Source organism: Rhineura floridana, chromosome 10 (assembly GCF_030035675.1).
Source record: "Rhineura floridana isolate rRhiFlo1 chromosome 10, rRhiFlo1.hap2, whole genome shotgun sequence".
NCBI lineage: Eukaryota > Metazoa > Chordata > Lepidosauria > Squamata > Rhineuridae > Rhineura > Rhineura floridana.
The window spans coordinates 36,232,563-36,249,700 of record NC_084489.1 but is presented as its reverse complement, the minus strand read 5'-3'; the positions used below and the strand labels follow the sequence as shown (position 1 = coordinate 36,249,700).

The window sequence follows — 17,138 nt, the reverse complement described above, 5'->3', positions numbered from 1 at the left end:
CTAGCACAACAGGCTCATCTTGCACCGGTGCCTTTGATTTAGTATGTCCGTCTGGGCCATGTACATCTGGAGCTGGCCCCGTGGGCAATTCCCACTCCCATTATCTGGCCCTATCCCCTGCAGAAGGAGAGTCTGTCTCCAGGGTCATGACAGCCAGTGGAAGTGCATTCATTGGCTGCAATGCTAAGAAAAAGAAATTATGGGTTTCTAGAAAGCTCACTTTTAGCAAGAAAACGTCAACAAAAGTTTATTAAAATCATTTTAAAAAATGGGTCCAACCTACAAGGCAACATTTGCTGTAATGTTTCAACCCCAGCACTGAGGTGGATGCTGTGAATACAGGCAGAAACATTACATACAGCCACAATAGCTCTGTACTCCTGGAAAAACACTCATGCAGCACAGCAGGATGGTGGCTACTAGTTGTTTTAAGCAGGGGAGGGGAACTTGTGATTCTTCAGATGTTGTTGGACTCCAAGCTCCATCAGCCTCAGCCAGTATGGTCAATGATCAGGGATGTTAGCTGTAGTCCAGCAACATGTAGAGGACCGCAGATTCCCCTCTATTGTTTATTATTTCTTTATTTAAAACATTTATATACTGCTTTCCAGGGAGACCTCACAAAGCGGTGTACATCACAACATATATAAACACAGAATAAAACCATATAAAAATTTAAGCTCAGAAATTAACTAACTATAGCAGAAATACATTGTCTTAATTGCCTGCATAAATCTGGTGACACAGAAAGGTTTTCAGCAGGCATTTAAAAATCAGAACAGAAGGTGCCTGCTGAATCTCTACTGGCAGAGCATTCCACAGGACTGGGCTGACAACACTGTAGGCTCAATTTCTTGTTGTCAGGCAGATGAGCCTCGCCAACTCGGGGGATGCCCAATGATGCTCCAGCAGATGATCTCAGTGATCGAGCTGGGATATAAGGGTTCAGGTGGTCCTTGAGGTACCCTGGACTGTTGTTGAGGGCTTTGTAAATTATTACAAGGACCTTGAACCTGGCTTGGTAATGAATGTTTAACCAGTGCACTGCAGATGTTTAATATTTATTTATTTATTTTATTTTGTTTCATTTTTAAACCGCCCATAGCGAGTAGCTCTCTGGGCGGTGAACAAAACAGGATTAAAATACAATATACAATAAAATCAGTGACGAACAACAGCAAATTAAACAAAAACATTAGATAGAACATATTGACATTAAAATTCAACATTATAATAACATTAAAATGCCTGGGAGTATAGCCAGGTCTTAACCTGGCGCCTAAAAGAAAGTACCGTAGGCGCCAGGCGTATCTCCTCAGGTAGGCTGTTCCATAGTTCGGGGGCCACCACAGAAAAGGCCCTAGATCTAATAACAATCCTCCGGGCATCCTGGTGAGTTAGTACCCGGAGGAGGGCCTTGGATACTGAACGAAGTGAACGGGTAGGTTCATAGCGGGAGAGGCATTCCACATAATAATGGTCATATGTTGTTATGGAGAACGCTGTGAGAGCAGGAGCGGGTTCTCACCCATGGGAATTGCCAAGTGTGTATTTATAGTACTAATGCTTGTTCATATGCGACAGTCAAACAAGTATTATATAAAAAATTAAAGACTACTACTACAGTGCGAATCCGAAAGTTCATTCAGTTTGGTTAGAGGTCTTTTTCTTATGATTTCCAGTCCTTGCATCTTCTGCTACATGTTTGAACGGGTCAACCAATGAAAATCCTGAGAATACAAAAGAACAACACAGCAATAAATATCTAGGCATGAGAGATTATGCTAAAAATCATATTTTTCAAGCCATGAAAACCAAAACCAAATGCTTCTTTACAATAATGATACATGGTGGCCAGAACTGGGGGATTTAGTTAGGAAGCAGTCAGCCATAAGAGACCTCAGAGTGGTCAATCTTAATCATAATTGTATTTATTTTATAGTTCATTCTTAAGAAAATTAAGTGTGTTGAGCGTACAGTGTGTGAAATAGGAATTCATACAAAAATGAAGCCAAGGTTTGAACTATGAGCTCTTCTTCCATTTTAAAGACTGAATGAACCATATGCCATTGAGGCCCCCTTACTTTCCCACGTTATTTACTGTGGCTTTAATACTGAAGATTGTCAAGGGTATATATTTTTCTCATTGCTTTATACTGCTTGCTGCCATCTTTTCCACTTTGGTATTTGAAGCAGCAGGTTTAGCTTATGAAGATGCTATTGAATCTTCACTTTAAACAAAACCCTAAAACTAACACAGCTATTCAAATATATCACACTATCAAAAGAATTGTTCTATTTAACACAGGAAGTGGCCATTTGCTTAAACTTGGGAGACTTAACTCAAAGGTTGGGAGAATAAAATGGACACTCACTTGCTTCTTCCTGTCCGACTGTGGATCGATCATTACATTGATAAGGGAAGGCACATGTTTTTCTGCCAGGCTTGTTTTCAGAGCAGCTTGCAGTTCCTCTGGTGTTTGTACAAAGTACCCTTTACCACCAAAGGCAGACATGATCTGCTCATAGTGAGCATTTGGCAATAGGGAGACTGGAGGAACACTGAAATGAAGAAAAAAGAAAAAAGCTTTGTACGGGGAATGCACCATGGCATCATAAAAGGTTATTCTGCTCATATGCTAAATATGCCCAGCAAGAGGAACTATGTTTTTCCTGTGTCTCAGGGAGACAGGATCAGGTCCCATTTAATTACTGCAATAGTCTTCAAAGATTGTTTCAGTTGAGGTTTTAGAATAGGAAATCCCAGTAATGGAGGCCTTTTATCTCTTCCATTTCGTGGCTAAGCATTCTGGATGATTTCTACAAAGCACTTAAGCACATTTACTTAACATAAAAATGGAGAGATCTCTGGAGCTTTTCCAAAGAGCATGAAAAGGTACCTCCGTAGGTACCTCCGTATACAAAGGCTGGCATAATCAAATATGTAATTATGGCACTTTAATAGTGTGCATCTGTGTCACTCTCTCAGCTCTCCAAATGTCTACATACGAAAATTGACCACTAACTCCTTTTGCTGCAAGGCTGGTCAACTTCCTTTTTTGCCCTTTGAATACATTTGTAAACAGAGGATGACCTTTCACCACTACAACATTAACATAAAGCAGCTTACTTCCCTATGGCCTCAGGATGCTCTTTACTAAGAGTGCACACCTGCCCTGTCTCCATCTCTTCTTTCTGACTGCTCATGCTCTTCTCCTTCCAATTTCCCAACAGGAAATCATCTTTCACCAGAGGTGAATCTGAGGTGTGTTATGTCTTGTCCACAGTATGTGGCACCACTACGTGATCTACACAATTATATAGTATGAGAGCCCATTACCTCAATAATCTCACTAGTTGATTAAGAATGATATAATCTACAAGTCTTTATTATATGGAATTGTTAATGCCTTTAGAAGTTCAATTAACTCCCTATGATTGCATTAAGATATTTTACATTGGAAGCTTGGCATATTCATATAAGCAAGGGGTGGTATTCAGTGCTAGTACTACTCAGAAGAGACCCATTAAGGTTAATAGACATGACTAACTTGGGTCCATTTTCAATGGATCTACTCTGAGTAGGACTCAACTGACTATAGCCCAAGATTTTTTTAAAAAAGTACAATTTCAAATTTGTAAAAAAACAAAGTTAATTAATTGACTGAGCAAATACAGTACAGAAGTACCCACCATACAGAAGGTTCGCCCTGTTCCAACATTTCCTTCCATGTATCTGCATCCAAGCCACTGTATATCCCATTGTTATTGACTATGATTATAATGACTGGCAAATCATACCTGCAGTGATTCCCAAAGAGAAACACATTAAGAACAGTTTAACGTTTGGGGAAATCTTGACTGTTCCTAACAGTTTTGTATGGTAACTCCACATTCCCGTTCCGTGCCCGGGACCTACCGGGCAGAGGGACGAGCTTGCGGCCGCTGTCGATGTCCAGGCCACCATCTTGGGGGATGCGTGCACACACGGCGCGCTGGCGCGCCGTCGTGTGACGCGGCAGGGAGGCGGGGCGGCTGAAGGCTATTTAAGGCCGCCCCGCCTGCTTCCCGCCATCCAGTTCAAATTTCGGCAGCAGCTTCGGCGCGGCTTCTTTCGGCGGCAGCTTCGGCGCAGCGCGGCTCCTTTTGGCGGCAATCTCGGCAGCCGCAGCAGCAGCTTCGGCGCGGCGCTGCTCCTTTCGGCGGCAATTTCGGCAGCCGCAGCAGCAGCTTCGGCGCAGCGCGGCTCCTTTGCCGGTGCACGTGGGCCTCCGGAGGCTTCCTGAGGCCAGGGTGGCTGGGCTGCGGCAAGCCCTCCCCCAGCCTCATTGAGAGACAGGGAGGCAGCGGCGGCTGGCACCAAGGCCTATGCGGCGAGGATCCTGGGGCAGTCACTACGAGGCGGCAGCGCAGGATCGGATCCAGCAGCGGCGAGGACCACAGGCTAGGCGGCCTTTGGCCGGCAACTTTTAAATTTAATTATTAATTTTAATTAACGCGGGGGTAGGTGGGGCACAGCCCCAACCATCAATCCTTGCCACGTGCAGGGCAATTAGGCTCCCCTCCAGGATAATTGGGTGCCGGGAGGGGGTATAGAATAAGCAGGCGGGCCCCTTCACGTTTTGAAATCACGTCGTTTTGTAAGCGGGGCCCCTATCTCCCTCTAGTATGCCACCCAAGAAAGGACAAGGGGGGCCAAAAGGGAAAGGAAAGGCCCCCAAAGCAGGAGGGAGATGCCCACCCCCAGCGGCGGAGGAGGCAAGGAGTGGGGAGGGGCCACCATGGGCGGCCATATTAGCCAGGTTGGAAGCCCTAGAGCATGGCTCAGGCCATCCTAGTGCACCTCGGGACCAACCTGTGACAGGGAAGGAGAAGGACCCACCACCCAAACGGTCTCGGGGGAAAACGCAGCGGCCAGTGAACAGAGCTGATGCAGGGGCTGTTGCTTCCATCTTAGCGCGACTGGATGTGCTGGAGGCCGGGCCCAGGGCTGAGGCGAGGACGCCCAGCATAGAGCCAGGCGCAACTCCCACCTGGCAAGCAGCACCAACAATGCAGCCCACACAAGGACCTTCGGCGGAAAGCACACAGGGTGAGTCCTCTATCATGCCACAACAACAAGGGCAGTGGCAGTTGAGCTGGGCCCCCTGGGGGTACCCCTACTGGCCCTTTTCCCCACCAGCGGTAACCGAGGGATATGGGCAGGCAGGGACTCCCGCCGGCGGGGGGGAGGTTACGCCACAGCAGCAGCATCCCCTAAGGGAGGCCTGCGAGCGGGTCTGGCACCTCGCTGCTGGGACGGCGACGGAAGGAGGGCATCAGCCCGCCCTGTCTGCCAAACCCCCCGCAGAGATATCCGACCCCCTGGGATCAGTCAGAGAGGGGGCCATACGTTTTGGGGAAACGTCTGCCCCACTGGGTTTTCATCTTCTGCCTGCTATGAAGGACAGAATATGGAGGGGAGAGTACGTGGACCTATTTTCGCTCTTGTACAGGGAGCCGGTTGGGAAGGATAAGGATAAAGGGGAACATGCAGAGCCCGATAGGCCCAAGCGCCGACGGGTAGAGCGCTCTTGGTCTAACTGGCTGCCTGCATTCCTTACGTACATGGGGGTGGTAATACAGAGGCAGCCTCATAGGGCCTCGGTACTGATCAAATACCTCGATATCATATATCGGGGCTACTCTGAGTTTCAAGGGACGGCATGGCTGGACTACGACCAGGCGTTCCGTATGAGGGCGGCTTTTGATACATCCCTCCCCTGGGACAAAAAGGAGGCTGACCTGTGGCTGCAATTTATGGCACATTCTAGACCCATGGCAGGTGATAGGGCGGACAGCGGCCATCTCTTGGCGCGCCAGGCATCAGCAACTGCTTCCCGCGGGCCTGCGGGGCAGGGGGTTCAACCCCGCCTGCTTTGCTGGGAGTTCAGCTCGCGTGGCCTTTGCGGTCGGAGCCCATGCAGGTTCAGACATGAATGTGCCATATGTGGGGGCCCCCACGCCTGCACTAGCTGCCCCAGGGGCCGCCCCTTCAGGGGTGGGAACAGGGATTCGGCTGGCGCAAGGAAGACAGGGGCTGCAGGCGCAGCTCAGGGAAAGGGGCCCCAGCCCAATTAAAATTGCCGAGCTCCAACACTTACTCCACCTTTACCCCCTAGTCCAAGATGCCCAGTTTTTACTCGAAGGCTTCACAGTGGGTTTTCGGATCCCCTATTTGGGTCCCAGGCGACCTTTCATGTCCCGCAACCTTAAGTCAGTGGAAGGCAGGGAATCAGTTCTGAGAGAAAAAATTAGGAAGGAAGTAGTAGCCGGCCGGGTTTTGGGCCCCTTTGCTGCACCACCCATCCCCTCACTCAGAGTTTCCCCGTTGGGCCTCGTCCCCAAGAGGGCACCAGGTGAATTTCGCCTGATACACCACCTGTCCTTTCCACGGGGTGAGTCAGTCAATGACTTCATCCCAGCGGAGCTGTGCTCAGTCCGCTACACATCATTCGACTGTGCTGTGCGAATGGTCAGGGACTGCGGGGTTGGGGCCCTTATGGGAAAGTGTGACATCAAGTCTGCTTTCCGCCTCCTCCCGGTCCACCCACAGGACTTCGAGCTGTTGGGCTTGGCTTTTGAGGGTGAATATTACGTGGACAGGGCATTGCCTATGGGCTGCTCTATATCATGCTCTGTTTTCGAGCGCTTCAGCTCCTTCTTGGAGTGGGCGGTCAAGAGGCGCGCAGGCTTGCAATCAGTGGTACACTATTTGGATGACTACCCGTTTGCGGGCCCTGCGGACTCAGGCACCTGTAGGGCATTCATGGCACATTTCGCGGGGCTGGCTGGGGAGCTGGGCGTCCCCCTCGCGGCCGAGAAAACTGAGGGCCCATCCACCGCTATCACGTTTCTGGGCATTGAGATAGATACGGTGGCCCAATGCTGCAGGCTCGCTCATGACAAGTTGGGGGCCCTCAGGGAGAAGATCTCAGAGGTGGTCAGTTCTAATAAGGTGACATTAGCCACTCTCCAACAGCTGGCAGGCCACCTGAACTTTGCCTGCAGGGTTGTAGCGCCCGGCCGTGCCTTCCTGCGGCGCGTATATGACGCCATGGCTGGCCTATCACGATCCTACCACCACACACGGGTGACAGCCGCTCTTAGGGCTGACCTGACAGTGTGGTCCACCTTCTTGAGGGAATTTAATGGGGTCTCCCTATGGAGAAGGGATCGCCTGTTGGAGGCAGAGCTACAGGTTCACTCCGATGCCTCGGGTGCCTTCGGTTTTGGGGTCATTCTTCATGACTCATGGTGCCACGGCAGCTGGCCGCAGGGCTGGACACTGGCTGGCCTGACCAGAGACCTGACGTTCTTGGAGTTCTTCCCCATTGTCGTGGCCGTACACCTCTGGCCCGACAAGTTGGGTAATTCCTCAGTCCACTTTTGGTGCGACAACCTCCCCACAGTGCACGTTATTAACACCCTGTCCTCTAGAAACCCCAACGTTATGCTTCTGGTGCGAGCATTCGTGCTCCAATGTCTTCGCTATAATATTCAGTTCCTGGCGCGCCACGTTCCGGGTATTGACAATAGTATTGCTGATGCTCTATCATGGAACCAGATGGAGAAGTTTCGCCAGCTGGCACCGTGGGCAAGGGCTCTGCCGGAGGTGTTCCCCCCAGCGCTATGGGAGATTGGAGGATTGAATCAGAAAGGGCCATAAGCCTTTCTGTGGCGCCCAGCACTTTGGCAAGCTACCAGGGGGCAGGTAGGGATCTATCAAACTTCAGAGAGTCCAGGGGTTACGCCCAGGAGTGGCCCATCCCGGTCGAGCAGCTTATGGAGTTCTGCGTGGAGGGGAAACGGAGAGGCCTTTCAGTCAGGACCATCAAAGGTAAGCTCTCAGGCCTCGCTTTCCTTGCGAAGGCATGGGGCTTTCAGGACTACACGGGTGACTTTAGGGTGCGCCGGATGCTGGAGGGTTGGTCCCGCGAGCGCCCTTGCCCCCCGGATGCACGCCTCCCCTTTTCCCCAGAGCTATTGTTTGGCCTGCAGGGACAGTGGAAGCACTTGTGTTCTTCCCCTTTCGAGGCCCTGCTATATCATGCTGCGGCCCTCACTCTGTTTTTTGGGGCCTTCCGAATTGGGGAGGTGGTGGCGGCTTCTAAGATGGATAACTCCCTCCGAGCTCTGCTAGTCTCCGACCTCAGCTGGAGGGCAGAGCGGGCCCTCCTGCGGCTCAGGCGGTCTAAAACGGACCAGCATGGTAAGGGGCGCCTGGTGGTATTAGCCCCATGCCGGCAGCAAGAACTCTGCCCAGTAACAGCCCTGCGCGGTTTTGTGGCAGCGAGGGGGTCGCAGTCAGGGTACCTATTCATACATAGGAACTCCCAGCCCCTTACCAGATACCAGTTCTGGTCCGTGGCGAAGGCCGCACTGGGAAATTTAGGCGTGGACCCCAGTAAGTTCGGGACACACTCCTTCCGGATAGGCGCGGCCTCCACGGCGGCCCTATTGGGCTTCTCTAAAGACAGGCTTCAGGCTGTGGGCGGGTGGTCCTCGGACGCGTACAGGCCTACGTTAGACCACTTGCTGACACACACGACGCCAGCGGCTAGATGTTGGCCCCCCCAGGCCCCCCCTTTTTTTTGTTACCCAATGTCGTTGTTGTTTCAACAGATCGCTGGACAAGATCGGAGCAGCCACGCATCCTCCTATGTGGCCACAGTATGATGTTCTGGGCGGGCCGCAGGGCGGCGAAGTCTCGCTTTGGCACGCAGCTGGGGCTCAGTCAATGGGCCGCAGTGCGGTGGCTGGGACGTCGGGGGATGCGTTGGGACGGGCTCCTGCCAGCCTTGTTTCAACCGGCTGTGGAAGTGGCAGTGCCCCAGGTGCTGGTGATCTACCTCGGGGGCAACGACTTGGGTCTGTTAAAGGGCAAGGCCCTAATTGAACAGGCATGCGGTGACCTCCGGGCCATTGCACGTCGCTGGCCGGGGGTGCACTTAGTGTGGTCAGACATCCTGCCGCGCAGGAGGTGGAATTGTACCGGTGACCCACGAGGGATGGACAGGGCACGGAAAAAGGTGAACAGGCAAATTCAGAGGGCCCTTAGGGACTTGGGAGGTTCTGTCATCCACCACCCAGAGGTGGGCCACAACAAGCTTGAGCTGTTTCGACCTGATGGCGTCCATTTGACAGACACGGGCAACGACATCTTTCTAAGGGACCTGCAGAAGGGTTTACACCAGATTCTTATCGGGTGTGGGGTAAAGGGGGACTAAGCAGAGGCTTGTCCCCCTTCTGTGGCGAAGAAGTGCGGGGAAAGGTTAAAGGGAAAGGGCAGCTAGGTGACACCTTTAGGCACCTTTGGGGGTGACAGGCGGTCTGGAGGCCTGCAGCTCAGGGCTACACGGCCCGGGGACAGGGTACGGGCCGCCTTTGGGGCCAACGTGCCTCATCCGCTCGGAGTTTCAGGGCTCCGAGGGGCGGTGATGCGGGTTGGACCCCCTACACATCTTCAGGGTGTGGCTGGAGCTGGGGGGCTGGCACAGGGCAGCCCCAGGCTCAGGCAGGGCATGGTCACCCGATAGCTGCTAACAGGCTTTGCCTGGATCACCAGAATGCTCCCGCCCTTAATCTCCCTTCTGCAGGTTCATTATTCAATTGATTCTGTTTAAATAAAGTGGCCCATTATTTACCCAAGCAATGGTGTCTGTGTTTTATTTCGGCAATAGGCCGCAAGAAGATTTTAAAAAGTTAAATCAGACAAAGCTTTTACCTGCAGATAGTCTCCACCTCCATGCCAGAAAATCCAAAGGCACTGTCTCCTTCTATACACACTACTTGTTGCTCAGGATTATGGTCTTTAGTAACCACAGCAGCTGCTACTGCAAAACCTAGCCCAACTCCCATTGTGCCAAAGGTACCAGCATCTAGCCTATAAAGAAAGAAAGTTGATTCTCTTTTCCTTCAGTACATCATGTTTTCTGTTCAGCTGTTCTCAATTTAAATCCGACGTCATGTCTTAAGGGAGCACAGGATACTGTTAGAAATACAAGATACAGCATGTATCCTTAAACAGAACTGATCAAAGTGTGGATTTAGAAAAACGCTTAGTAAATGTGAATGTTAACCTGAACTGGTAGTTGGAAAAGGCTCTTTATAGTCATTCAGTTACAGCATTGTATTTTAGCTGTTTTCAGAGCTGAATTACTGGTCTTGTAAAACACATGCTAATTATTTGGACTGAGCTGCTAAAGACTTATGCAATCATTGTTTGCCCTCCGAGATTTGTTCTACAACGAAAACAAAAACATGCCAATAGTTATGGCAATTTCATAGACTTCTTGGGTCATTAACAAAGGTTCATGGCATCTATTCTATATGCATTGCCCTGGAAAAATCAACTCGAAGCATAAACAGTAAAACAATGGTATTCAAGTTGCAGCCTTCAAGCAAAAGTTGAAGTAAGAAAAGTGCCTTGTAATAAGCATTAATATTGATTAAAGGGTCCCGGCATAGATCTGTTGCATTTAAATACCCACACACAATACATGTAGGTCACAGCAAAGAAAAACGTTTGTTGCCATACACTCTTCACAAATATTTCTTACAGCAATTTCAGTTTACATTTTCCCTACCCCAGAATTTGTCCAGGCTCCTTCACTGAAGTTTTAAAATTCTAGTTTTAAAGTTGTTTCTAAGTTGGAATTGAAGTTTTACTTTAAGAAAACATTTTGTTCAAGTTCTGTCTGACAAAGCAGTTTTAACACATAATGATTCTGTAGATTCCAGACTCCAGCCTGAAGCATTTTGATGTTTTTGGTTAGCTTTGGTACTTAGATGCAGAAGTGTAAAGCAATTAAGAAAATGCCTCAACTGCTAAGATATTAGATACTGTACATTCTATAAATTCTCAGAAGGACTATAGCCTGGAGTAAGATTGTTTTGCCATAGCTCAGCAGGATTCACTACATGAAACAGAAGAACTGACCTGAGCCCAGTCTTCATTTGACTCACAAACCACACTGGTAAATACCCCTGCTGAAGGTGGATCCATTCAAACAAAAAGTGACCCAAGCTGAACACTGTAATTCATTTCCCCCCCTTTTTTAGTTATTTGGGCAAAAAACATACCTAACCAAATAAATGCCAGGTTTCAAGAAAGCTAGAAATCAGCTATGGTACATTCCCACATTGTAGCTGGTATAGCACAGTGGGGAGGAGAACCTGGCTGGGAGTCCAGAGTCTGTGAGTTCAAATCCCAGCTCATGCCTCCTGGGTGTCAAGGGCCAGCTAAAGATCACCCCCACAGTGAGTGGCTCAGGGGTTACGTGCCCTGCCACCTGTGCAGCTGTGGGCAAGCTGCATAGTCCCAAGGAGCCCAGCTGAACCCCAGCTGGCAGTTGCGGACAAGGAAGGGGCTGGCTTGTGCAGCTGTAGCAAACTGAGGAGGCCCATGCCAGCTGGGGAGGACTAGCCTCAGAGGGAGGCAATGGTAAACCCCCTCTGAATACGGCTTACCATGAAATCCCTATGCATAGGGTAGCCATAAGGTGGGATCGACTTGAAGGCAGTCCATTTCATTTTTACATCCCCACATCAGTAAACATAACCTAAGCTGAAATTTCTTATTGACTCCAGATAAAAAACTCTGCGCACACAAGCCCCTCTGCCAAAGCTGTTCCTACTAACCCGTCTACCCTCCCCACTGAAAACCTCTTTGTAATGAAGCATCAAATCAGCCTCAGTCAATGTCTCATGTCTGCTTTGCTACAAACAAGTAACAATATATCAGGGAAAGCAATTACATAATACTTCTCATATTTTTACCCCATTTTAAAAACTGCAACATTCTTTGCTTTCAGTTCTAGATCTTAAGAATGTTATGTATTTGATGGTAAGAAATTTTGCTACTCACCAAAAGAATTAGCATATTTCCCAAATTTCCTCTTGGCACAAAAATTACGATGTCCTAGATAACTCTTACGCTTTTTGTCTAAATGAGGAAAGGGGAGGGGAATGCAACCCAAAGCAATTAAGTTGCCAAACCAGTTCACCAGTAAGTCATTATGCTTGTGTTGATAGGCAAATGGTGAAACAACAACCAAAAACAGTAAACACAAAAGAAGACTATTATTTTTTTTACCTGCGACGAGGATAATAGTTTGGAAGCATAGTGCGCCCTATATCCATAGTGTTTGCTCCCTCGCTAATCAGAATGCAGTCCTTTGGCAAAAGTTCCCTGACATGGTGGAATACTTTATAGTAATTCATTGGCAGACAATTTTGTAGCGATAATGCCTTAGTGGGAAAAGCAAAAGAAATAAAGGATCATGTTAAGAGCTACTGGTCCAACTGGCCCTGTAGATATAAGGATGGGGAAAGCATGATTGACTGTAAAATACTAATTCATTTATGGAAAATAGGCTTAAAGTACTGAACTGATTTTAAAAAAATTAAATGTGGACAGAAATTAACAGAATTTCTTTGAAAGCAGTGTTAATTTAATAAAAAGAACCCAAATCTACTTTTACTGATACGTATTACTAACAGTACCTTGGATGCCTCTTCATTGCTTTTCATTTTTGACTGTAGTTCTTTCCACCACTCTGTATTAGAAGGGTATTTCCAACATATTTTGTTCAGCTGATCCAAAAGCTAAGAGAACAGCAACATTTTTATAATAGAACAGCATGAAGAATTTGCCCCTTGAATTGTTGTTGATATGCAATTATTAAAATAAGCACTAAATACTCTAATTCAGAGGTGGCTAACCTGTGGCACTCCAGATGTTGCTGGATTCCCATAATCTCAGATCGCTGGCCATGCTGGCTGGGGCTGACGGAGTCTATCAGCAGCTAGAGGTTCACAGGTCAGCCATCTCTGCTCTACCTCAAGGATGTGTGACTATCTGCCCATGCTACATTATATCAGTACAAGGATTGCCCAAATAAATTCATAGTTATCTGCTAGCCAAAAATGGCTCCAGATCAAGTTATACCCTGTGCGACAGGTACATTTCCTAAATCCAACCAAACATAAAAAGATATCTACATATGAAGATTCTGACGTCACCTGCTCCGTCACTGCTTTTATGTCACCCAGTAAGGCTGCAACAGGTTTCACATTGTTCCCCAACTCTTCTGCGCAAATGTCTACCTGTCATGTAAAACAACAACAACAACCCCAACATAGGTTGCATTATGGTGAATAGCAAAAGGAAATTAGGCTGTAATGTGCATGCTCATATTTCTCTCTTAGAAAGAGGGTTTCACATTTCTTTTCAGCTTGGAGCAGAGGAACATTAACAGGTTGTTTGAACTCATTATTTCCCCTTCAACAGTTACATTCCTTCTGCTATATCTTGCTTGGACCCACTATACTATACCCAACATAATAGGAACTGTCACACAGGGTGAGACAAATTGCCCCCAAGAGCAAAAAGACAGCAGAAGAATAAAAAACAGCTGTAGAAAAAACCAGGCCCACAAAGAAACAGCTGTACAAATCAAACTGGTTCCTAATGTGTTTTGAGGAAACTCTCCATCAAGGGAAATGTAATACTTCTTGACAAAAATGACTTGGGACGACTTTCCACCTCCAGCTTACCTAAGGTCATACCACCGTGAGCCTCATGGAGGATGTGATAAAAATGTCACACATAACATTTCAGCTAATGTCTTTGCAGTATGGCCAATCACTCTTGCCTGTGTGTCCAATGCATGACTGAATCTTAAAAATGGCTCCTTTTGAATACCTGGATAATTTTTACATCTGGCTGAAATCGTGGAGGAAGTCCAAAGTGTAGAATCCAATTCAATCTGGCACCAAGTAATATTATAACATCAGCACACTGCAGTGCCCTAATAGTTTTTTTAAAAAGAAAGAAAATAATTATTTTCACACACATTAGAAATGAGTTTTTGAAACACTTGAAAAATGAGGACTTGGCATTATTTAATCAGGATGACCAGCTTTCCACTCCTATGATGCATTATCTGTAGGCTACATTTACTCCCTTCTGAAAACTCTTATATTTAGTCTCCACTTCTTAGGCCCCACTGTCACGTTGATGGAGATGCATGGCCGCTACTTCGCCATCAACCAATTCTGCCAACTCAGATGCTGAGCCACAGCCTCTAACATCAATCCAGTCATCAAAATGTTACTGAAGCAATGTAGAAACTAATTATGAAGAAACATTAACCAGCATAAAGCTAAGCGCTTAACAACATGTTTACAGGCAACTGAAGGAAAATCCCACAGTTTCCATTGGTATAGCATGTATTCTCTCTGTCTAACGTATGCACAAGGCCCAGTATACACACTCTGAGCCAGAAGAGCACAACAAATTAATCCAATTCTGACACAAAAAAGTGGAATTCTTCATCCTGCACACGTGCAAATGGCATACCTTATTTTTACATAGTTTATTCCAATTTTTCTAATTATGGAGAGGTCCAAGGAACTATGCATGACATGGAAGTTATGTTCCAAATCACTGGAAATCCTGTTCAGCTACACTGCCGGTTTCTGAGATTTCAAAAGACATTGCCCACACACTTTCAAGTTTCTGTCTCCATAAGAGCTCGAACTTGCTTTCATAAATAAAAGCAGAGATATACAGGGACCCGAATTCTGCATTCAACAACACAGTGTGCTTTTCACCCCCTGAGCTCTCATTAAATGATAGTGTTACCATGGTCGTCAGGTCCTGAGATAGAGAGCCATAGCAAAATCTCCCCCCCGCCCAAAAATGATAACTAATGGCCATGACTTCATGGTTTTGAGGACAATGTACTAAACATACTAAACATTTTCTAATTCATACTTTGAACTATGCCTAAAATACATCTTCAGCTATGTGGATAAGTCCCATATTTGTAATGCAGGAAGATACTCTGAAGGAGGCCACCTGAATCTTGTTGATTACATTCCTTACACACACAGCTCTAAGCAACAGAATTTGGTGGGATCATTTAAAGAGTGAATCTTCCAAGAATTATACACTAGAGCTTACAGTATCAGAGAGGAGTGGAAGATTTGATTCATATAGTTACCTAGATCTGGCTGCAGCTACGCAGTATGGATGATTGTCAGGAACAACTCCCTTCCCCATTGGAGTAGGCAAAAATGGAAGTCCACATTGGTCCACCAACTTTCTGATGCTGTTTTCAGCACGTGAATAAGCAGCACCTAAGAAAGACACCCGCCACCAAAAGAGACTACTTGACAGTTTTCGATACACCACGTATCCCTTTCAATAGCCAACCATACTATGAGCCTACACTGATGATCTTGCCAATGGCCTCTCAGTGGCTGCACTTGGATGCTACAATTAACCATAGTTTCCTATGATGGGAACAAGCCAGTGCAAGCCTCAAGCTCGTATGCTCCCCTCCCTCCTTGTGAAACCACAAGATCAGAAACTTTCAATTTTGTTTTTGATTAACTGTGACTTTTCATGCCGTCCAAACCTCACAAGCTATAATTAATCATAACTATGGTTTGACTGAAATAAGCCAGCTTCAGAATCATAAACTGGCTTGTTTTAACAAACTATAGAAGATTAGACACAGCTTAGCATTTTGAATATACTGCTAAACCGGTTAATCAAAAACAGATGAGAAACCTTTTGATCTCCTCCTTGTTGCTGTACTGGAGGAGAAGGGAGTGTGAGAGCTCAAGGCTAGACCAGGCTTCTTTCTGTCTTGATAAACCATGGTTTACTGCAGTGTCTCAGCATAGGCACCAAGTCAAAAATGAGTGGTAATCTGAATCCAGTTCTTCAAGTGCAAATTCAGTTCTCCACAAGGAAGGAAAACTTTCTTAAGGAATGGGTAGATGGAACTACCATCTTAAAAAGTTCACTCCAAAGATATGAGCCAATGAAAATGTGATTATATAAATAGGTTTGTCACAGAGGATTATATCCTAATAACTGTATACAGAAAAATTCAATAAAAATACACACAAATTAAAGGCAAATCATTAATTTTTTAAAAAGTCATATTAGTTTTAGTTGATTAGTGTTATTGATGTAAGTCTGCATATGGGTAAACAATATTTCTGAAACAAGAAACAAACTTTGTTTTAGATAATGTACATATTTGCTATGGCAAACATCTTAGAAGCAGCATTTCCTCACATGTGAGAAAAAAGGGTGAATGCCTCTAAAATTTTGCAGGCCAATTTTGTTATGTATTAAAAATAATATATTTTTTTTAACTGCTGCTCAATGAGTTGGGAACACTTTTATTAGTTAGCAGCAAAATCCTATGCATGTCTACCCAAGAGCAAGTCCCAGTAATTTCAAAGGGAGTTACTCCCACATAAGTGTGCACAGCAGGGACGGGGAATCTGTGGCCCTCCAGGTGCTGTCAGATTACAACTCCCATCATCCCTGAACCACTGGCCAGACTGGCTGGGGCTGATGGGAGTCAGAGTCCAACAACATCTGAAGGGCCACAGGTTCCCCATCCCCCATCTGAAGGGCCACAGATTGGAATGAGATTGCAACCTAAATGTTTATAAATCAAACAATGCAGCCTATATATATGTGTGTGTGTGTGTGTGGGTCAGAGAGACTTGAATTATTTTATACCGAAGTTAGTGGTATACACTCTTGTGCACAAAAGCACTTGTATAATCACAATTCTAATTGGTTTTTTGAGGAAGCCTGTATATAATAATAATATAATTTACTCTCCAACTAGATTCACTTTTCTCCTTCCTAGTAATAAATTACATAGGAGTCTCCTTCATTCCAATTTATTTTCATTGCAGTGAAACTTAAAATAAATTAAAATTAATTTTAATTTATTTTAATGTTTTTATTATCTTTATTGTGTACAATTTTATTATATATGTGTTCGATTTTAGTGTGAGCCGCCCTGAGTGTCATAGGGTAGAAGGGCGGGATAGAAATATTTTAAATAAATAAATAAGAAGTAACTTACACATACTGACAAATCAATTAGTTAAAAAATTAGCAAAAGTGGCTGTTGTATACTGGCAAGCCCATTTTCAATTGGCCAGCAATCAATTTTAGCCATGGAGGAGTCGGCTGTCCATATCTGCTAGTTATGATGGCTGCATATTACCTCTGGTATCAGAGTCACTACATATCTGAACGCTAGTTGCTGAGG

General features: G+C 46.3%; 1 protein-coding gene across 1 annotated transcript in view; it reads right to left on the bottom strand.

Annotated features, from left to right (window-relative positions):
* Window positions 1-228: 228 nt before the first annotated feature.
* The window catches only part of HACL1 (2-hydroxyacyl-CoA lyase 1), a 39,303-nt gene continuing 22,393 nt past the window's right edge, over window positions 229-17,138 (bottom strand). Inside the window, exons 9-17 of the mRNA XM_061585625.1 lie at window positions 15,051-15,186; window positions 13,748-13,853; window positions 13,066-13,149; window positions 12,547-12,648; window positions 12,137-12,291; window positions 9,767-9,925; window positions 3,694-3,801; window positions 2,376-2,562; window positions 229-1,730 (exon numbers count right to left, since the gene is read on the bottom strand). Coding sequence (XP_061441609.1) covers window positions 1,698-1,730; window positions 2,376-2,562; window positions 3,694-3,801; window positions 9,767-9,925; window positions 12,137-12,291; window positions 12,547-12,648; window positions 13,066-13,149; window positions 13,748-13,853; window positions 15,051-15,186 — 1,070 coding nt within the window. The 3' untranslated portion in view covers window positions 229-1,697. The remainder of the gene's footprint in view (window positions 1,731-2,375; window positions 2,563-3,693; window positions 3,802-9,766; window positions 9,926-12,136; window positions 12,292-12,546; window positions 12,649-13,065; window positions 13,150-13,747; window positions 13,854-15,050; window positions 15,187-17,138) is intronic.